At 37.6% G+C, this 22,646-nt stretch overlaps 4 protein-coding genes across 4 annotated transcripts; 2 read left to right on the top strand and 2 right to left on the bottom strand.

Annotated features, from left to right (window-relative positions):
* Positions 1-29: 29 nt before the first annotated feature.
* On the top strand, positions 30-3,144 carry LOC113724957 (heat shock protein 83). Its single transcript, XM_027247877.2, has 3 exons — positions 30-534; positions 878-1,158; positions 1,304-3,144. The coding sequence occupies exons 1-3, from the start codon at positions 255-257 to the stop codon at positions 2,858-2,860; spliced, it is 2,118 nt and encodes a 705-aa protein (XP_027103678.1). The 5' UTR covers positions 30-254; the 3' UTR covers positions 2,861-3,144.
* A 2,772-nt stretch (positions 3,145-5,916) lies between these two features.
* LOC113724970 (small ribosomal subunit protein eS10z-like) lies at positions 5,917-8,196 on the bottom strand. The gene is made up of 4 exons (XM_027247895.2): positions 8,056-8,196; positions 7,580-7,908; positions 7,348-7,483; positions 5,917-6,159 (listed from the first exon to the last, which is right to left on the bottom strand). Exons 1-4 carry the CDS (start codon positions 8,056-8,058, stop codon positions 6,082-6,084), a joined length of 546 nt encoding a protein of 181 aa, XP_027103696.1. The 5' UTR covers positions 8,059-8,196; the 3' UTR covers positions 5,917-6,081.
* Positions 8,197-11,538: 3,342 nt separating this feature from the next.
* LOC140029730 (uncharacterized) lies at positions 11,539-17,144 on the top strand. Its single transcript, XM_072073375.1, has 7 exons — positions 11,539-11,854; positions 12,194-12,298; positions 12,591-12,727; positions 13,484-13,638; positions 13,908-14,303; positions 14,731-15,955; positions 16,510-17,144. The coding sequence occupies exons 1-7, from the start codon at positions 11,781-11,783 to the stop codon at positions 16,650-16,652; spliced, it is 2,235 nt and encodes a 744-aa protein (XP_071929476.1). The 5' UTR covers positions 11,539-11,780; the 3' UTR covers positions 16,653-17,144.
* A 642-nt stretch (positions 17,145-17,786) lies between these two features.
* LOC113724965 (protein REVEILLE 6-like) lies at positions 17,787-21,958 on the bottom strand. The gene is made up of 9 exons (XM_027247890.2): positions 21,575-21,958; positions 21,109-21,166; positions 20,274-20,397; positions 19,989-20,165; positions 19,777-19,905; positions 19,012-19,121; positions 18,699-18,758; positions 18,182-18,321; positions 17,787-18,077 (listed from the first exon to the last, which is right to left on the bottom strand). The coding sequence occupies exons 1-8, from the start codon at positions 21,820-21,822 to the stop codon at positions 18,217-18,219; spliced, it is 1,011 nt and encodes a 336-aa protein (XP_027103691.1). The 5' UTR covers positions 21,823-21,958; the 3' UTR covers positions 17,787-18,077; positions 18,182-18,216.
* Positions 21,959-22,646: the final 688 nt, after the last annotated feature.

The raw sequence follows: 22,646 nt of genomic DNA, 5'->3' as shown, positions 1-22,646 counted from the left end.
ACTTGGCTCGTACTCCATCAGCAATTCTCACAAATAGCAGTAACAGAAGGTCCTAGAAGGCTACAACTTCCTCCCCCATCCCATCCCATCTCTATATAATCTTCCTCCAACCTTCTCTCGGGTCGCTCAGGATTCCTAAAAGTTCTCCGTCTTTCGAAAAAGAGAAAGCAAGAAGCTCTTCTTCTTAGCTCTCCGATTTTCTGTTCAAACTTTCTGATTTTTCGGTAGGCAACGAAGTATTGTTTGAGTAAGCAATGGCGGATGTGCAGATGGGTGAAGCCGAGACTTTTGCATTCCAGGCTGAGATCAACCAGCTTTTGAGCTTGATCATCAATACTTTCTACAGCAACAAGGAGATATTCCTTCGAGAGTTGATCAGCAATGCCTCCGATGCCTTGGACAAGATCCGCTTCGAGAGCTTGACTGACAAGAGCAAGCTTGATGCCCAACCGGAGCTCTTCATCCGGCTGGTGCCAGATAAGGTCAACAAAACTCTCTCCATCATCGACAGCGGCGTTGGCATGACCAAAGCAGGTAATTTATTTTGCATCCCTCTCTCTCTCTCTCTCTCTCAAAAGTATTAGTCGGATTATTTTTCCACAAAATTATCGCTTTTAATTTTGATGATTTTAAATCGAATGCAATATACGTCGGCATTTATTTGGTCGGAACTTGATATTTTGTTTAAACATGCACGAACAGTTGGTCATTGGTCTGGAGTTAGAATCACAGAAAGAACTTCATTTAAAAATTTAGAAAATTGTAATTTTGGGAGTATAAGAGAGAAGAAAATGTGAATGTTGGTAGTGAGATTGACATGCGTGATGTATTTTTCTGGTTTTATCTCTGACTGTGTTTCAATTTTCCCAATGAGCAGATTTGGTGAACAATTTGGGGACAATTGCAAGGTCTGGTACAAAGGAGTTTATGGAGGCGTTGCAGGCAGGGGCTGATGTGAGCATGATTGGACAATTTGGTGTTGGTTTCTATTCTGCATACCTTGTTGCAGAGAAAGTCATTGTTACCACCAAGCACAATGATGACGAGCAGTACATCTGGGAATCACAAGCCGGTGGCTCCTTCACTGTTACGAGGGATACCTCTGGTGAGCAACTTGGCAGAGGAACCAAGATCACCCTCTTCCTCAAGGACGACCAGGTAGCCGGTTCTTTTTCCATAAATTAATTAACGTTATTGAGTTTAATGAACAAATTAGCAAGCGCATTGAGTAGGTAGCCTAACTTGACCGTCCATTTAGTTTATCTCACCCTTAACCCGTAATTTCTGTCCTTGCATCATGCAGTTGGAATACCTAGAGGAAAGGAGAATTAAGGACCTTGTGAAGAAGCACTCAGAATTCATTAGTTATCCAATTTACCTCTGGACTGAGAAAACAATTGAGAAGGAAATCAGTGACGATGAGGAGGATGAGCCCAAGAAAGAAGAGGAAGGCGACGTGGAGGATGTTGACGAGGACAAGGAGGAGACGAAGGATAAGAAGAAGAAGAAGATCAAGGAAGTCTCTCATGAGTGGCAGCTTATCAACAAACAGAAGCCCATCTGGTTGCGCAAGCCAGAGGAGATTACCAAGGATGAATATGCCTCTTTCTACAAGAGCTTGACCAATGATTGGGAGGATCACCTTGCAGTCAAGCACTTCTCTGTGGAAGGCCAGCTTGAATTCAAAGCTATTCTCTTTGTTCCGAAGAGGGCTCCATTTGATCTCTTTGACAGCCGCAAAAAGCCCAACAACATCAAGCTGTATGTGAGAAGGGTATTCATTATGGACAACTGCGAGGAACTCATTCCTGAGTACCTGAGCTTCGTCAAGGGAGTGGTTGATTCTGATGACTTGCCACTTAACATCTCCCGTGAGATGTTGCAGCAGAACAAGATTCTCAAGGTCATTAGGAAGAATCTTGTTAAGAAATGCATTGAGATGTTCAATGAGATTGCTGAGAACAAAGAGGACTACAACAAGTTCTATGAAGCTTTCTCAAAGAACCTTAAATTGGGCATCCACGAGGACAGCCAGAACAGGGCTAAATTGGCTGATCTGCTACGGTACTACTCAACCAAGAGCGGTGACGAGCTGACAAGTCTCAAGGATTACGTGACCAGGATGAAGGAGGGCCAGAAGGATATCTACTACATCACCGGTGAAAGCAAGAAAGCCGTTGAGAATTCTCCCTTCCTGGAACGACTCAAGAAGAAGGGCTATGAGGTGCTGTTCATGGTGGATACAATTGATGAGTATGCTGTCGGACAGTTGAAGGAATATGATGGCAAGAAGCTGGTCTCTGCTACCAAGGAGGGCCTGAAACTAGATGATGACAGTGAAGAGGAGAACAAGAAAAAGGAGGAAAAGAAGAAGTCCTTTGAGGATCTTTGCAAGGTCATCAAGGACATTCTTGGAGACAAGGTTGAGAAGGTGGTGGTGTCGGACAGAATAGTCGACTCTCCATGCTGTTTGGTGACTGGCGAGTATGGATGGACGGCAAACATGGAAAGGATCATGAAGGCCCAGGCCCTGAGAGACACAAGCATGAGCTCCTACATGTCTAGCAAGAAGACCATGGAGATAAACCCTGACAACGGCATTATGGAGGAGCTGAGGAAGAGAGCCGAGGCTGACAAGAATGACAAGTCAGTCAAGGATCTTGTGCTGTTGCTCTTTGAGACAGCTCTTCTGACGTCGGGCTTCAGTTTGGATGATCCCAATACATTTGCCGCAAGAATCCATAGGATGTTAAAATTGGGGCTTAGCATTGAGGAGAGTGATGATGCCGGTGATGATGCTGACATGCCAGCACTGGAGGAAGACGGGGACGAGGAAAGCAAGATGGAGGAGGTTGATTGACTTGGCACAGACGGGGGCACTTCAATTTTTTGTTCAAAGGGAACCATATGGGAAGTTTTTAGTTCACTCCGAGAGGACCCAGTGAAAGCTCGTTTGTCCACTGCCGGTGATTTTTTTTTTTTTTTTTTTTTTTTTTGGGGTAGCAATCTGATCTTGTCTTTTGGGTCTTTTCTTTCTTTCTTTCTTTTTTTTCCCTAAAACAAGGTGTATGGTACAGAACTTAACATTATTACTTTTGTATGTGGTCAGACATTAATGCAGCTTATAGTCTTCTGGGTCCTCAACCTTGGCCTCTTTTTAAGTACTGATGCCAGTTGGTATCAAGATTTTATCTTTCTCGCCTTGTACTAAGATGGCTGGATTTCCGGTGCGCGCTTCCGTTGTACTCCCTCTCTTTTTTTATAACTGACGTTTAAGATTTTACACACTAATTAAGAAAAATTTTTCATTGTTTAAATCTATACACTACTTTCCTTTTGTATCCTCATTAATTATCCAATTCACTTATATTTTCTCTCATTAGAGTATTAAATGGTGCTGTTTTACTAGGCCAAAAGCAAATAGAGAAGTAATAATTACTAGGAGTAGTAATTAAGAGCCCTGTATTGATAAAAAGAGATAAAAGGGTAAAATTATGAAAAAATAATTAATGCTGCATGGGGATAATACAACGACAGATAAAAGTACTTAAGAGCAAATTTCTTAAACGTCAATTATAAAAAAAGGGAGGGAGTACATATAGCGCGCTGGTCGTTCGCCGGAATTTCGTTCGAGTGAGTTAAAAAGAAAGAGAAAAAAAAAAAAAAAAACTGGCAACTAACTTCTACAATTAGGTCTTAAACTGAATCGTAGGCATGTTTGCATGCCCTCATACGACAAACTTGTATCATTTGGTATCCTTAACAGATTTAGTATCTAACGTTATAATATTTAAATACATTTGGTATCCTTAACAGATTTTTTAAAATTCATATGAAAAAAATTACGTGCCATCACGTTTGACAATGAAATTGTAAAGTTGTTTTCATACTAATACCTAATTGAAGGATTTTCAAATTGTTGCTTCAAGCTTTTCATGTGAAAGTAAATTTCACAAAAATTGTTTTTTTTTTTCAATTTCATGGTTGAATCCATAAAGGCTCAATTGAAATAAGTGTCTTAAAGCTTTTTTTTTTTTTTTTTTTAATAAGAGGGCATGGAGAGGAGAGAGGAGTTTTGAGCATTACGCATTTTCTTAGGATACGTTATTTTGCTCTTAAACGAGTGACCCATGTTTCTATTAGTCTTCAAACTAGTCACCAAGATAATAGTTTTTTTTTTTTTTTGAATTTTTAAAAAATTTTCGTTTGTCAATTTTTTTTGTGAGTATTTTAAAATTTCATGTTGAGCATGTGATAGCAAATAAATTTTTTCAATTAAAATTTGCAAAAATCTAAGTGTACCAAAAGTATATCAATATTGTAAGATTGAATACTAAATTTCCTTTAGTCCAAAATTTGGGTACCAAAATCAATCATTTTACCCAAAACGAAAAGTGACATTAAATTTACAAATACATCCTTTAATGGCTTTGCATTGTTTGGTTTGCAATTTATCATCCTAAACAAGTTAAATAATCAAAACTAGCTTTCCGTTCTTCCTCTCAAGGGAACAAATAGGAGGGAAGAAAAACAGCTCCTCGTACCATTTCTTCCACCAACCCGTAAGAAGCTCTCGTCACTTTCATCCTCGTAACACATACTGGCATCGATTTTCATCACGTGCAACACAAAGATTGCTTGTTTATCGGACTGATTTATCCGATAACTCCCGTACTTGTTCTAATTGTGTGAGTGTGTTTGCTTCTTACTGTTTTGGTAAAAAACACAAAGATTGCAAGGTTCATAAGGCGCTCGTGTCAAATACATACTCATAATGTTCACAAATACATACTCCTAATGTTCACATAATGCGTAGGGATGGCAACGGGCCCCCGCCCCCCGCTCCGCCTTGCCCCGCTTCCCCCGCGGGGGCAACCGCGGAGTTAATATAATTTTATTATAATTAAATTTTAATAAATAATCAAGTACTAAAATATCAACACATCACCAAATTATTATTCATTGTAATTTTACAATTAAAACTCATAAAAACAATCAAACAGAAATTATTTGAATACAATCCAATATGATGAAATAAATATAATTAAAATGATCAAATTTTCACTTTTAGTACAAATACAATCACTAATTCATTATTGTGTTTTTGCTTTTTTTTGAAAAAAAAAATGTTATTCTATTAAGCGTAATTAGAAATTTAGTATAAATGTATTAATAAATTTAGTATAACTAATTAATAAATTCTATTAGTAGATATGTATAATTATTCATATAATTGATAATATCAATTATATTACATAAACTAATATATATTATATAATACATCTAACTAATAATATCATTATCATTAACTTATAACTAATTAACTTACATATTATATATAATTATATATATATATATATTTTTTTTTGTTTTGCGGGTGGCGGGGCGGGGCGGGAAATGGAGCGGGGGTATACTCCCCTGCCCCTCGCCCCGTTTCTAAGCGGGGGGAAAAAATTCCCCCACACCCCTGCCCCAACCCCCGCCTTGAGAGCCCCTGATGGAGGCACCCGCCCCCATTGCCATCCCTAATAATGGGCTTCTGTGCCAGTCATCTATGTCCGCTTGTGCGCATACAAGACGATAATTCAAAACAGAATTTTGCATTCATTTCATCCTTTGAAAGTGGTTTACCCACGGGCAGCAGCATAATGGCACCCTGACAATTCCAAAATGGCTCCTTGGGGTGATTTATGGTGCATCAATATGAAAATACATATAAATATGTCAAGCCCCCTTGGTACTTCCCAACCGACACAGATGGAAGATTGAGGTTAAGTAGTTCTCACCGAAACATCTCAAATCCACCAACATCACAATGCTCCCAAACAAGAAAAAACATGTTTATCATCAGTAACAAGAAGCACCAGCGTATAATCCATTAAACCCAGAAAAAGGTGCCACCACAAACGAGACTGATTTAACAGAAATATTTTTAAGAAATTCCTTAGATTGATTTGAAGATCTAGAGCAACCAAAACTGTAGATAGAGTCTCAATCAACTACGTATCTCAACATGCATAACTTTCAACTGCAACATCTGAGAGCCTAAATTGCAAATAGCATAATTAGCAAAACATGAATCTAAGAGAAGCTTGAACTTGGTGGTGCTGAACCATAACCTCCAGATCCACGCCCAAAGCCAGGCCTTCCACCAGAACCCTGCAAATTGGAGCAGTCAATTATATGTGGGAAAATTTCTTCTTCGCCAAACTAGGACATTCGTTTTACATGCATCTCAACAAAAACAAGACCCAGAAAACAATAGAGCCTTATGAATTTCAGAAAAAACCAGAAGCAGAACCAAATTGCACAGCAATTTGCAACAGGGGTGTGGATGGTTGATTCTAAGAAACAGCTTAGAAAACAAACTATTGATTCATTAGTTACAGCACATAGATAGCTTATAGATTTGGTTAAAGTGCTTAATTATGGTTCACATACACACACAGTCACACACCAACTCATTTATAAACTACATACACCAGAAGGTCCACAGTGATAAAATGACGAGAGCCGAACTTAGTTCTGGAGACATTCAGATCGACTGAAGTGGTGAGGTAGCAAAAGATAACAGAACTGACTTGCAGATTAACAACAAACAGAAATCATGTGAAATGTGGATGAAGCAGGGACATATAAATGAAATACCCTGTATAGTTGCAGCAGGGACATATAAATGAAATACCCTGTATAGTTGCAGCAGGGACATATAAATGAAATACCCTTCAACAGAAGTACCAAAGATTTTCCAAACATGGTTGAGATGCATTACAGGAAAAAAAGAATGCAAATAATAGCAAGCAGATGGAAGGCACAGGTAAAAGTACTCCAATCGAATGACTTTACTCTCAACATTGTCATATAAACATTTTTACACGCTAAAGACTTTCAAAAAAGATCCACGTATGCCAAAAAGAAATAAAAGGTTTCAAGTACCTTTACCAAGCCATTAGAAATCAATCATTTGCTAAATAACTCTTAAAGCATGCAAATGCCATGTTTTTGTACGTTCAGGGTTAAACCATAAAGCAAAGAAAGATATGTTTAATCTGTATTGCGCTTACTATAGCTATCAATGACTATAGTTATCAATTCTCATTCAAAAATCCACCTCCAAATACAAATAAAATCCAGTCCACCGACATTAGACTGCAACGTACTTTAAACAAGTATCAATAAACTAATAGGAATTTCGTTTGAAAAAAGGTGATGCATATGGAATTTCCCATTGCGATTTTCATATCTGAGAATTATCAGACCGAACTTAAAATTGCAGAACATAACAGCACCAAAAACACATCCGCAAAATATACTTGTGGAAGAGAACAGCAAGTTAAGTTAACTAACCCTGAAAGCAGGCTGGTAATCGGCAGGAGCTCCACCTTTCTCACCACCAAACTCACCAGGAGGTCCACGGGGACCAGCACGATATCCCTCCCTGTCACCAAATCTGGGCCTATCCCCATCAAACCTTGGTGGTCCGCTGTAAAATCCAACACCAATTCCCAAAACTAACAATTAACAAATAATCCAATCTTCACCAAAATTATTCAACAATAAAAATTTTGTATATCATTACCGAGGGCGGTCGCCAGGAGGTCCACCCATAGGACGACCAAGGGGCTTGGCGGACTTCTTAAGAGTAGCGGGAACAATTTCAGAGGGAAGATTGAGGTAAGTCCTCAGGAACTCGATGCCGTCGTTCGTAAGATACCAGTAGTAATGCATCCAAGCGAAAGTTTCCCGAACGTATTCCTTGGACTTGAAGCTCTGCATCAGCTTAATCACCTGCAAGTTAGGGACATCGATCTCGGGATGCTTCGCCAAATTAAAATCTTTCTTCGCATAGCAAACTCCCTCTTGGAACAGGTACTTGGAGATCTCTCTCCTGTTCTTCTCTGGAATTATCTGTTTTTTTTAACAACCCAAACAAACAAAATACAAAATATTATTCCATAAAAGTACTATTTCTGATTCATGAATAAATTGATACACAAAACGAGAAGCTATGCATCAACACACGAGGTAATTGGGGAGGAGAAGCAAGAAGGTTACCATAGCTGCTGTTGAGAATTGGGAAGATGGAGGAGAAGGAGGACGACAACGACGGAGAGAGAGGCACAGAGAGAGCAAAATGAACACTAGGCGGCCTCCGGTGACCCGATTGTGCAGCAGCTCAATGAGGCCTCAAACCCTAACGATGGAGGGTTTTTATATGGGATAATTTCAGAAACCTCCCTGACGTTTCTGACAATTTCATTTTCCTTCCCTGATGTTTATAATATTTCACTAACTCCCCTGACAGCATTGTGAGACCAATTGCTTACATCATATAGGATGAATTTAATCATATACCCTAGGATATTGTGCTGTATCGAAAATTAACATTTGATAATTAAGTAATTAGGTCACTAAATAATTGTTAGTAACTAATTAATTAAAATAATTGTTAAATTTTTTTTAATGATGAACAGTATTTTGTAATTATAAAATGGTACCAATTGATATACCAAATATTTGTTCACCTTAAGAAAATAATACACCAAATAGTAATTTTTCCCTTTTTTTTTGCTGTAAAAAAATCTTCACAACTGCTTTTCGATTATACTTGCAATATTTGTTCTTGGTGCTAAATGATATGATGAATTTCATAATTTCTCCTCATAGGTTGACAAGGCCATAGTTTTTCCACCTAAGTCACTATTTTTCCCCTTCAAATTTTGCTTCTTCTAGTGAAAATGAGATCTATCTTAATGTTTCTTGTTGTCTTTATATGCAAACCGGCAAAGAGATGAAAAAATTGCTATTGTAATCCAATGCAGTAGCTATTGGTTCAACTTTGTAGAGAAAATCAGTTGCTAGTTATTCCATAATTCTTTGCTGTTTGTATTTACCATCCCTTATTTTTATTAACATGTTTTTTATTTTTTACAATACAACTTGTACACAAGTATAAAGAGCATTTGTGGAATAAAAGTTTATCTCTTTCCTGAAAGTACTTTTTTAATAGCATTTTTTTTTATTTGGACTGATTTTATTATCAAAATCGTAACCTCATGGGAGATTGGTACAATTTTACAAATTTCAGGAGATTAGTGAAATTGTTGAAAACCCCAAGGGAGGTTTTGAAATTGTCCCTTTTTATATTTTAGGTCTTCACGGAATTTGGGCGGGCTTGTTGATGGGGCAGAACCCTGATGACGAGAATCGTTTTGGATTGATGCCAGTTAGTAAGTGGGGAGCTCATATTGGGTTGGGCTGCTCGTTTTAGCAAAAACTGTACTGGCTCATCAATGCGGCTTCTTTTTATTTGGGGCCATGCCATTTGACTTGTGCCTAAGGTTCTAAAATCTAACCCGTTCATTGAGCCCCCAAAAAAAAAAAAAAAAAAAAAAAAAAAAACCAGTCAGGAGTCATTAATTCAATCATTGGATTAAATGAAATTAATTTGTGACATTGCAAATACATCATAAATAATTAACACCTTACTTTATTATTATATAGTCCTCTAAAATGACCTTTATATCTACATATAGAGAGTAAATAAGAAACATGAAATTATATGAGACATATAAAAATGGTTTTGTTTATAAAAATAATGAAATTGAACAAGAAATTTTAAAAAGTTTTGTTACTAAGAAACACGAAACTAAACTTAAAAACGATTTTGTTAATTGGAAACATCAAATTATATAAGAGGTTTGGTATTTCAAAATCATTTAGAGCTAAAAAATAATTCTAGGAAATAAAATATAAAAAATATAGTAATGCATAAAGATGGGATAGATTGAAAACTTAAAAGAATTGAAAAAGTTAAATATTAAAAAAAAAAACCATAGTACTATTTTTTTTCTTTCGAAGCACAAAAAGCTTACGTCAATTTTTACAAACCTAAACCCCGAGTCAATTTTTACAAGCCCAAATGTGTCATTAGATGTTCCTTTCATGAATGCATTAAATGTCCTCACAACTAGACCATGCGACCACTTGACTGCATTGAAGAACCGAACTGGTGTCATATAAACCGAAACTATAGAACGGTTCACTGGTCCGATCTGTCGGATTAATTGGTTCTAAAATTAAAAGCGATCCTTTAACCCTTCCGACTCTGAAGCTCAACTCTGCGTGGAAAAGCAGCCCGATGGACGGTCTAACCCGCTTGACCTGACGCGGAAAAGCAGACCAGCCTACATTTTAAAGCCATGCCTGTACACTTTAAAATAGAGAAATTTTATGTGATCCCAACTACTTCCGTTCCATTGAAAATGCCATATTTTTCATTTTGAAATGTTTCAAAATATTTATCATGTTGAAGAAGCTAAAGCACATTTTAGGCTCTATTTTTAATATAGGTCTTATTTCTAATCATATGCATGTTACCATTCAAATTAAAATTTTAAGTTTATGGGGATAAAATTGGAAAGAGAAATACAAATATCACAATTAAATCACTATTTTTAAAAGGTTGCATTTCCAAAACATTACTAAATAATTGGGACGGAGGGAGTATAAGATAAATATTGTAGTATTAACAATTTTTATTATCTCTAGGACCAGGAAATAGCATACTGTAGGAGCGGTAAAAGTTTTTTTTTTTTGTCGTAACGGTAAAATTTGTATAATCTAATCTAGCTTATTAAAGGGGAAAGGAGAGGGGAACTAGATGTGAATAGAGACTCCATCGAAAAAAATCAATTAAGGCTGTCATATGAAATGGCAAGCCTAATCTATTAGAGAGCGGAGGGGACTTGATGTGAATAGAAATTCCATCGAAAAAAGTCAATTAACCCTGCCACATGAAATGGCAATTGGTGGGAGGTAAGATTGAACCCTTAACCTCCCACCTCACCAAGATTGGTGGTGGCTGATGATTACCAGGCCAAAGGCCTAGTGGCTGTAGGAGCGGTAAAACTTGAAACATGAAATTACCATTTAGTCCAAATTGGAAGTTTTCCGGGGAGGCAAATCTACTGCAAGTAGGAGTTTTGCTTGGTCACCACGAAACCCTGTGGTGAACACAAATTTGGCGCGCTTTCCGTTTCTTCAGTGTAAAAATAAACCACATTAGGACTTAGGTGGAGGTGCAAACCGCAAAGCAAGCAGGAGTCGTAGTTAGTTAATGAATGATGACGATTGACAGGTGGCAGCAGTAGCCCTTGTCGTTTTCTTGGGTGCTTCTTACGCTGCTGCTGCTGCTGGTGCATGCCCCGTGATTAGTTACATAATAATCACGCACTTTTAAATCATAGTGATAGCTCACAACTATTAACCGCCATTTCCTTCTAAATTTCCGGTACCGGTACCGGTACCGGTACCGGACTGACCTATATATGTATATAGATACAACCATGCATTTCTTCCCGATTCCAGATATCTCAGCTCATTATGTCTCTACTGCAACTCGATAAGCACTTTCTCATTCCCAGTTTTTAGCATTAAAAAAAAGAAAAGAAAAGAGATATTAAGAGATTAACATTTTCTTTTGCTAATTTCGAGATTCAATAGCGTGATTCTTGCTGTAAATAAATCTGTACAGTTTGGAATAGACTCCATAGATCACTCATTTGCCAAATCCCAGAGTACGACGATCACCATTGTTGAGCAAAGCTGGCTGGTTTTGGCGTGAAAAATGCAAAAGCTAAAGCTATTAGTTACTGCCTTTGATGAATGAATGATGCTATTCTAGATTACGTGCTGCTGAAGCTTTGGATATCATTCTGAACCAAGTCGTAGTTGCAGACTTGTAAGAAGCTTGAATATTTTCTGCGCATTTTAGGGGAATGAGTGTAGAAATTCACGGCGGAGCCTCAGCGGAGCCGCTCCAGTTTGGGGGCATTACAAAACAGATTTTTGAGTAATGTGCTTCATTTCTTTCTTCTCTCCTCTTTTCGATTTAATCCTTTTTCTCGTGATCCGCGTACAGCATTTTACCGTTTCCCGTAAATAACTCGTCTTTGTAAGCTGTACTAGCATGCCAGTTTATTATCCAGAATATATATATATATATATATATATATATATATATATATATATATATATATATTACAGTAGTCTCTCCCTCTGTCTGCAGGATATTTCTTGTTATCATTGTTAATGGAAACCAGTATAGCAAATCCTTAAGTTTTTCTTATTATGCTAAAGGATGTAATCTCATCTCATGGAGTTATGATTCTTGATGGTTGCCATGGTGCAGACGGTCTAGGACTAAATACACAAGGGCATTTCTTTTATCATTGGCTGAATTGGATGTTTGTAAAGAACTGCCAAGTGGACTTCAACTTGAACCGTTACTTTTACGGTAAGCCTCAACTTTTCTTGCTAGTCTTGGTGACATTACTCCACAATGGCACATTATCCTTTCCCTCTGAAATCCAATTGTATGCCTTCGTTGTTTTTATCAACTGAATTTTACTGTTCAGTAAGGAATTACGCTAATAATTTCTCTTCTGCTTTTCAAGTTTCAACCGAACGTGAAAAGCAATCACTCTTTTCATATTATCTTTTTAATCAATTACAAAGAGTTTCCTAGCTGCTTATATTGATAGATCATTCCGTGAATGTGGATTAATTTTTCTTCTGTGATTGGATAGTCAATTGAAGGATGCACCTAGCAGTACACCTGAATCATGGAGGATACCAGGTGCTCTGTCAATCAATAGTTCCGGCAACAGTAAAGGTGGTTCGCTGCAATCCATCAAACAGGATACCTCTGGCAATAATCTTTCAGGTTTACAGCAATTCTTTTTCCCCTTTTTGTCGAGAACTATGTAATGTAAAGAAAAGAAAAGAAAATGTCCTACTGTTCCTAAGGTGGTGAGTTAGTTTTAGACAGGATTTCTTTTGATGGGCCGTATCCAGCGAGTGTACTGAGTAGACTGATTTTACAGAACAATTTAAAATTATCGACGGAAAATAATAGAATGTTAAACATGAGCCCTAGAGTTAATGACTCACTACTTATTTTAGTGAAACAATAGACATCACAGCATGCATCTCGACCTTTGCTTATCCTTATTGTGCTTTGCACTTTCTGACACTAAAGGTTGGATAGGTTCACCAGCATCCTTGTGGCTGGGAAACGTGAATTTAATATTTTTCTATCATTTTACTAAGACAACGTGCACTTAGAACATTACAACTTTATCCATAAGATAGTCATCAGGAAACTCATTTCCCTTCATTCTATTCCACAAATTGCTTTCAGTAATTTCCATTGTACAGTAAGGCTCATTTGAGGTTGGTTACTTTCTAGCTTCCTGCAAATTAATATATAGCTGTCTCTTGTTTAGTTTGGAACACCAGATATCCTCATTGAGAGAGCATGCTGTGTGTGGCTTCACGCTTTTGAAAAGTCTTTTTATTTTCCATTTTAAGGACAAAAAGAGAACTAGTGTTATGTCGACAACTTCGTGTTTGTATATTAAAGTCTGAACAGGGTGTGGGCATTATAATCTCCTTGCTTAAGCATTATATTGGAATGCAGATTTCAGGAGACAACGTGATCTTCTGCAGTGTCCACCAAAAGCACGTGGATGTGAAGCTGGGATTTTGTCTCAAAATATACAAGAGACCCCAAATGAAGACATTTACCAGCTTCGCAAAAGTGAGAACCCCTACCGCCCACCACACTGTCATAAGGTCAGGTCAATTTCTCTGAAACTTCATTTACAAATTCAGTCATCTCTCATTTACTTACCTTCAAGTCACCCGTTGAACAATTCCCATTTTTGGAAAAGATGAACTGCAATTCTAACAAATGGAACCTTGTTGAAAAGTACATGTTTTCCTTGATTCCTCAGTAAATCTTCATACAATCTTGATGGTTACTATGTTTGAACTGTATGAATCACAATGCACTCATGTTATTGTCTACTCTTATTGACATAAACAGTTACATTTGACTGCAGACAGGTAGTAACAATTTTGAAGCTAAATCTACTTCTCAAGAGATACACTCCACTAGTCAAAACGAAACACTCCCAAAAGTGCGAACAATATCCAGTGATGAAGACCACAATATCAAAATTTTTAGTGCTCCCCTTTCTAGCAGTAACTCTGTGGACCTAAATTTGGCTAAGGACACTTCTAGTGACTCTGTTAATGTTGCTACACCATCACAGAGTTGTAATTCTTTAGAAGCTTTCATTGCTTATGAAGCTGAAAATGGAGAGTTTGATTCTCATAAAAAAATTATCAGTATGAATAGCAGAGAATCTAGTGGGGTGCATTGCAGAATGACCATGAGGGAACATGTTGGAAACTCTTCCAAAGTTGACAACAGCTGCTCATCCAATGTTATTGAGGTATTCATCTTCATTCTGTGGACTGTTGTTCTTGCCCTTTTGTTTTTCTATTTGATTCTTCTGAAGGCAATGCATTGCTTCATGCACAACTTTTCTTACTTTACATGGTGTATTTGTCATTCTTTTTAAACTTCATATATATAGTTTGTTGCTTAAAAGTTGATACCTGCACACTGAAAGTACTTTATGTTAGATCTACAGAAGCTACACAGAAGCGGGGGAGGGATTCGGTTATTCGGGGAAGGGAGTGTAAGTGAGAGAGGCCTCGGGTCTGAGCCATCCCACTTACACTAAAAAAAAATTACTATCACTTTATTTTTTTTAAAAAAGAAAGCTACACAGAAGGTACTCAAATATTACAACTTTCTAGACAAAAATTAAATAGAAAATGATGGTATAACTTAGGTCATTTTCATGCTTATTTCAGAATGCAATGCCGCAACATCCAGCTGCATGTTTGGGTTCTGGAATAAGACACATGGGAAATCTGTGTGCAAGCACAATTGAGAGACTAGGTTGCATGCCTAAGAATGCAAGTGAGAGCAACTCTGTGATATCAGAAATGACAAAGGATCATGAGAGTACTTCTGATTTGGAACCAAATGAGGTGTGTTCAACCAGATTATCAAATTCAGGCCAAATAAGATCAGTTGATTGGGTTACAAGTACAGATTTAACAGAGCCTTGTGAATTATCATTTCTGCATGCTTATGATGTCATCACTTCAAGTTCCAGTGATTCTATTCTCACCAGACCTCACCAGAAAAGCACTGTGGCAGGCGATGTTTTAGAGGAGCCTGAGTTGTATGAAATGGATGCAAATGAATCTAGTTTTGAAGATTTTTGGTCTGAAATATTGGCAACTATTCAGTTTGAACAGGAGATGGATCTCAATACTGTCGCTGAGTATGGTCAAACAGCTGACTCTGAAGTTCAGATGTGTTTGCCTGATGATAGCACTTTGATCTCGATTGCTTACTCATCATGTTGTAAACTCTCAAAGGGAATCAACTCTGAAGATAGTGCAGATTCTGCCGATGACATCCATTTGCCTGATGAGAACAATTTAATTTCAATGGATGATCTGATTGCACCTCATTGTTTGAGGTTGATAGGTGATCAAAACTCAGTCGAAGGCACCATTTTGTGGTCCAATCCAACAGATAAAGTTGCAAAGGAACATGAAGGTCTGGATATTGCTTGCGAAGTAAAGAGTTCTGCTCTCGAAGACTCAACACTCAATCCATTTCAAGATGTAAAAACCTCATTGACACCTCAGGAATTTCCGTCTCAGCAGTCTTACCTGCAGAACCCTTTTAATGGTATTAATGCTGAAATTCCATCTTTGCACCCTTTGGATTCTCAGAAAGCTCAGATGGGATTCCAAATGTCATTGATGAATCCAATGGCGCTGCACCCTTATTCTCCATTGAACTGCCATTCTTGCACTGATATGCATCAGCGGTATTCTGTATTACATCAGCCATCTGTTCTTCCTCAACAATATCACGAGCTACAGATAAATGTGGCACCTATTGATCCACCACCTATTGCAGAAGTAGCTTGTTATAATTGGGGATTGGACAGGATACAGATTTCTCCACTGGCATATCAACAAACTACTTATCCAGACTTCCCACTGCCCGATTTAGGTAAGAAACTTTTCTTTTCTGATCAAAATGCAGTTTTGTGTTGAGTTCGTACTGTGTCTCGGGTTTTTCATTTTTTTGCAGTTTGCGGTTTGTAGATGAGGAACTAATATGGTTTACAGTCTGCAATTAGCTTTTCTTTAGGAATCTTGTATAGTATCAAAAGGTAATACAACCCGAAGATAATTGGATATGTGCTACCCACGTCAAATAGTTTATTCGATATGACTACAATTAGGATTTCGAAATAGCATCTTCCCAATGCATGAAGCTAGTGGATTATTTATGATAGTTGGGAGCACTGTCTGCTTGCTTAATGTTACCATGCTGAAACGGAGCCATGGTCAGTTTTCCTACCATCATATCTGCGTTTTGTGCCGAGACTCGTCTTTGCTGAACATGTAACTGGAAGTCTGTGTTGTGAAATGCTCGGGACAATTGCATGCTTTCTATATTTATCTGACTCTGCAATATGCAAATACTCAAGACAGTAGCGGTTGTATGCTTATAATGCTACTAAAGACTTGTTCCTTCCCTTTTGTTTCCTTTATTCCCAGCGCCGTTTTTAGATCCATCTGGGTTGGGAAGGTTCAATCGTCAATCTGCATTGCACAGGTTCATTGACATGGGAAGAGGATCAAGGCATACGCGTAAGTCTGCTTCAGCCTGGGATATAAAGAAGCCTCCAAGAAAACATTAGACATCAGTTTTTCTTCTTCTCCTTAGTTAATGATCACTTGGTGAGGCTGACCAAGTTTAAGCAGTACCAGCAATCTCATCACCAAGCATGTCTTGTTAGGAGTTGGATCTTTTCATTTTTAGAGACATGTCTCATGTTGCATGGTCTGAAAGCACGCACGTGGTCTGAGTTGAACCATAACTGTTGAAATTCCGAATTGTGGACGTCATTACTGCTTAAGACTTGAGCCACATTTGTGAACAATGGAATTTTGATGACAACGTTTTTATAGTAAATTGAGAAGAGGGAAGAAGTTTGTAGCCTCACCTCTGGGTTTCACTCTTACCCGTGCAATTTGTGATGACAAAAATGCTCTCGAAGGAGAATCTAAATTTCACAGGTGTTTGGCTTCGATTGGGATGACCAAAGATACAGGGTCACCTTACATGCTCTTGCTGAGATTTTGCTTTTCCGTTGCGTTCTTGTTTATTCCCCAATTAAATATAAACTTCAAACGGGACACCAGCGAGCCCAACTGCATTTCTGTTTTATACCATTCCCCCCAGCAAGAAGGCAAATACTACTTTCATACGAGTACAATAGAAAATTAGTGGATACTAGGGATAAATATGTCTACTACTTTGACGTTACTGCCACTACGAGGAAGAAGCAATCTCTCCAAAACAGTAATTGAGGTCTTGAACGCATACATGCCTCCATGTATTATCGAGCAATAGCTTAAGCGGAACGCCACAAAATGGTGAATTCCCCATGTGCTATGAGTTTTAAAAGGTGCGCTTTTTGCCGGGATTAAAACCGAGCAGTAGCTTCAAACGGGATTCCCCAAGGTGCCTCAGTGATGCTGCGAAAAAGCATACTACAGGACAGATCAAGAGAATTTAATGAATTCTGTCTGATAAGATTTGAAAGGAATGGATCCAGTGGAGTCGTTCTTGAAAAGTTCGACCCAACAAGACTTGTTGGGCGGGTGATTTCTCTACCTAAGAAAGATCGCTACTCTCCGCTATAACAAAGTGGCACGAATTTTTTTTTTTTTTTATATTTTATTAATGGCAAATGTACCATACACTTAGTGAGCAAGGGCTCAATATTTGAGCTACATAAAAGTGCACTGAGACCCTTAGGATCTAAGAATTCCTCATCAAAAGCCATATTTTGAGCAATAGATCAAGCATATCAGGAATTTAAACATGTAAGCTGTGGTTAATTTGGACAGCGTATGTGAGAATTTACACTGATGAATTTACAGTCAACAACATATACAGTTCCCGCAACACACTCTCTCTCTCTCTCACATATATTGCTCATTATCTACATAATACATGAAATGCCATAAAAAAGACTTACAACATCAAATATATCCAACAACCGATTGATGTTACCAATCTAAGATTATCCCTGGCCAGAATGAGAAGCTGCAAGTGCCTGGCATTAAACATATTTTAACAATGCTTGCTTCGACGTGACTTAAACAATTGCTAAGCAAAGTCTTTAAAATATAAACAAGAAAGCAAATTTATAAGCCTTACCCAAGTTGAGCAGCAAAATTTCTCTCCAAAACAAGTTACACATATTGACAGGTATCTTCACATTTATCCTGTACAGTGTCATTTTTATCATTCTCGTCCTCGTTCCCTGATTCCAGCTCACAGGATGAAATCAACCTCCTCTGAACCAACATTCAGAGATGAAGTCAGTAGACATAATCTTAAACTTTTCCAATGAGCGTCCACAGGCATTCTATTAGTTCTTCTCAGAGAGGTGCCAAGATATGACAAGTCTCATATTTGGTAGGAATAAAAGGAAATCTGTAAAACTTCCTACAAATACATAAAATGATAAAAATTGGGCACCCAATGGGAAAACAGGTCAAAGTGGAAAGGGGCATTGGAAACTTGTTTGGACATTAAGCCACCAAAGGACTTGATAGTAACAGAAATAGTTCCACAAATTTAAATAATATCCATCACCAATCAGCAGATTTTCAGCATCATTATGAGTAATCAAGATCTTGATTACTACACTCAAAACATAATTAACACTTACATGGTCCTCAAAATCTGGGCTGGTCAAATTGATCGATAAGTTTCTCATCAACAATAAGACCTATACGAGAGACCAGAAAAAGGAAGAGACATAATTTCAGATCCTTAGCTAAAAGCTAATGACGAAACAAGAAAAGCAAACAAATATTGATCTCATTTGCACAAGTTTGCATAGGCCACAGGAAAATAAACCATTTTCAACGTCAATATTGATCTGAAAGAACTATTTTCTACCACATAGTTCTCCAAAGCCCAGGAAAATAAACCAGCGTGTGCGCATGGAGTAAAACAATTGTAGAGATCATAAAGTGTACCGTTTCAACGTCAATAGGATCCATCCTCTTTAGTTTCTGCACGTGACCTGTCACACTTGGGTCAAAGATACTGCCTATGAAGCTGTATACTTCAGTAAAATCTGGTAAAACTGCATCAGAAATGAGAACAAAGGATCATCTTGGTGCAATTTAAAAAATAATTCATCAAGCCATCAAATGTACATGTAATAAGTATTTATTTCTTAATTCAATAAGAACAGGAGCAAGAAAATAACCATTAAAGGAAAGACTTCAGCAAGTTGAAAAAAAAATTCAGAAAATTAGCAAGGGTTACAAGTTTACTCAATAACATTCTTACACAGTATTAAATTACTTTATAGAAGGAAGAGAATTTCCTTAAGAATTCAAAACTTGTTTTAAACATGACTTAACCACCAAAAAAAAAAAAAAAGAGCAGACAAATTATGAGACTTGTTGGCCCAAACCTCAGAGTGATGCACCCTTGAATTAAACTGCCCCAAAACTGCAAAAAGCACCTTAAAAATACATTATTCTTATTTGTGGTTAATTAGTTTTGGGTGAAAAACAATTGCCCTTAAATAACCCCCAATAGATCAAGCAGAATTTGAGAGACATTCTACAAGATCTATTTTCAACCATATTGAAGAGTCAACATACTCGTTAACAACATCAAAGATGGATTTACAGTGATGTTTTATTCCCGTATTATTCACGTATTCAGCTTTCCTCATGGACTTGGCTTAAATGTTAACAAGCTAAATGTATGCAATAAATCACACTTGCCTCTTGGAGGTCCATGATTTCCTTGATTGATCTTTTCACCTGTCGGCTGTGTCTTCGAGTGTGGAGTGCTTTCATCACTGCTATAGCAGTAGTTATTGGCCATAAGCTGATGTCCCCATCTTAGATCGCCTGTAACACAGAAAAGCACCTTCAATGCTCACACAGAAGATATCTGCGCATGACTTCCAATTAGATCTATCAGCATAAGAAACCTTTTTCCCCAGGAGATAAGTTGCCAGCACCAATAGCATTCTCAGTCCAGCATGGCAAAGCTGCACCAGTGACAGTGTTTCCATGGAAATTCGAATAATCGGCTCTTGGCAAAATTCCATGTTCATGTGATGATGGTGAGTCTTGTAAAGAAGCTGAGACTTGAGGAAGAGCAGGAGCTGCCAATATGCAATAAGTGAGGAGCCATAATAGGCTAAAGTTAAGGACCATTATTTGCAGAATGAACTCACAACAAGAGATGACGCGAGAAATCATCCATTGCTTACCACTTTTTGAGGCTTTCTGAGGGTATGGATGAGCAGCTTTCCTTTTTGGTCGAGGTGGAGGCAAATGTTCATTAGCCCCACTTTTTTGAACCTTAAGGAAATACTTTTGAGCATGACTACGTATCTGCACAAGTAAACCTCCACCTTAACCACCCCACTTTTAGGTACACGTCATGCCTAAGATTTGATTACAGAAGATCATAGTGCCAAAAGAAAGCACATTCAATTTCAACATTAAAAAGGTGTTGCGTGCATATAAAGAGACTTTGAATAACTAATTGTGCAGATGAAATCCAGAAATGACCGCTGAGAGGAATACTTATACACTATCAAGAAATACATACAAGAAAAAAGATATTTAACAGCAGAAATGCTGAGTAGAAAATTTTAAACATCAGAGGCAGATACACTTTAACACTACTAAGCTGAATCTAACAAACTGCAACAGCAGATTCAATTATTGGCAGAGTATCAAAATTGAACACATTCTTTAACTTGATAAGAGAACTCAAATTCTTCTTGCAATAGAGATAAATGCATGTGGCAGTGTAATTAAAACTCCTGCAATTGTAACCATGAAAATAAAAGTTCCCAGTATACACAATGGATACTCACTTTTTCAGTATTTTGCAAATAAAATAAACTAAAAGAACTAGCAAAACCAATTTGACGTATTTTCTTTACATGCTGACAAAAAAAATTGTATTGAGGGGAATAGATAGTGAACTGAACAAAGGGCAACATGAGTAAATGAACACAAAAGTATTGAGTAGTGCATTTCAATCATGGAAAGAACATAAGATTTACTGAAGGTTGCTTGATGCAGTAAAATTACCTGAATAACAGTCTTCGATCCAACAAATGCTTCAATCTTTTTCCAATCACGGTCAAACCTACATATCATACAAACAAGTAAACAATTAACAAGTTACACGTATTGAAGCATGTAAGTAATTATTAAATAACGAGGGATGCCCCTAATATCCAGCTAAATTGTGACAAAATTAGCTAATGAAACAAGGACGAACTACAGGCACATAATGAAGTATACGAAGGACCTTCTACTGATTATTATAGAATTAAAGACTGGCAGTCAGCGACTACAATTCAACTTCAAACTAAACAATTATAACCCTAGGGAACTCATTCAAATTTCCGATTCAATCGCCGCAAGACATTACCCATTTGTGAGGGATAGTTTAAAACCTCCAAACAGTCCCGCCAAAACCCTAAATTGAAGAACTCCAAAGGCGCTAATTCAACAAAAGATGCAATATATTTGAAAGCGAAGCGAGACTCACAATTGGAGTGCTTCGAGGAACTTGTCGTGCTCGGGTTCCGTCCAGCTCTCCCTTGACTTGGTAATGGTGTAGGGTTTTCGGACCTTCTTGCTCGGGTCCTCGGAAGACAACGAAGTGGTGCTGGCCGTCGAAGCCGTGGCAACGGCGACAGAGGCGGGTGTGTTGGCGAATGAGCCAAGGTTGGGCAGGGCCATGCCCATAGGATCCAAGTAGAAATCTTCGGGCGGGTTCGGGTTCAAAGACACCATGTACTGTGACCGCGAGCAGTTGCTACCCTTGCGTGTGTAGTCTTTGTTTGGGTTATCATCATGTCCCTTTTTGTGGATGGTTCGGGTTCTGCTTTTCTGTTAAGGTGGTCTGGTCAGCCAGCGTGTACCGTTTTTTCAATTTCCTTTAAATTGTTGTAAATGAGGTCATCCCAAACCAAAAAAAACGAATGTGTTGTTTTCAACGAGGCTAATTACACTTTTCACTTTGCATGAGAAGCACGAGCACAAGGACTGTGAACAAGTCCAATAAAATGAACGCTCTAATGTTCGAGTGAGTTCGTTGATTTTAATAAACTTAATATTATGTTTTAATTTGATTTATTTATTTGTCGAGTGAATTTAAACAGATTCTTTACCGAATCAACCTCAGTTAGCTTGAATTTTTTATGTTTAAATGTTAGTAATGCTACACAAGCTAAATTTGAGTCGGATTTAAAAGTTTGACCGAATTAAAAGATATTTATGCTTGGATTAATTAGTTGACAAAAGTGAACTTGATATAGGTTTCAAAAAAATTAATTTGATTTATCTTTCGACCCCGGACCCATGCAAATATATATATATACCATACCTTATCTCCATTGGCCAATCATCAAATAACGTAAGATAGTCCTCATGGCTTTAAAAATTTACTTTTCGATTGATATATTAATTGATTGACACAGGTTGCTGTTTTATTTTTGAGTGAAAAAAACCAAACTTACGTTAGCACTTCGATCCGTTGTCTTAATAAATAATCAAAAGCAAGATCAGGCCTGAACTGAGTCTATTGGAGTTAAAAGTAGGGCAAAATCGAAAGAACC

This window comes from Coffea arabica, chromosome 2c (assembly GCF_036785885.1).
Source record: "Coffea arabica cultivar ET-39 chromosome 2c, Coffea Arabica ET-39 HiFi, whole genome shotgun sequence".
Taxonomy (NCBI): domain Eukaryota; kingdom Viridiplantae; phylum Streptophyta; class Magnoliopsida; order Gentianales; family Rubiaceae; genus Coffea; species Coffea arabica.
The sequence above is the reverse complement of the archived record's forward strand: the minus strand, read 5'-3'. Positions and strand labels throughout refer to the sequence as shown.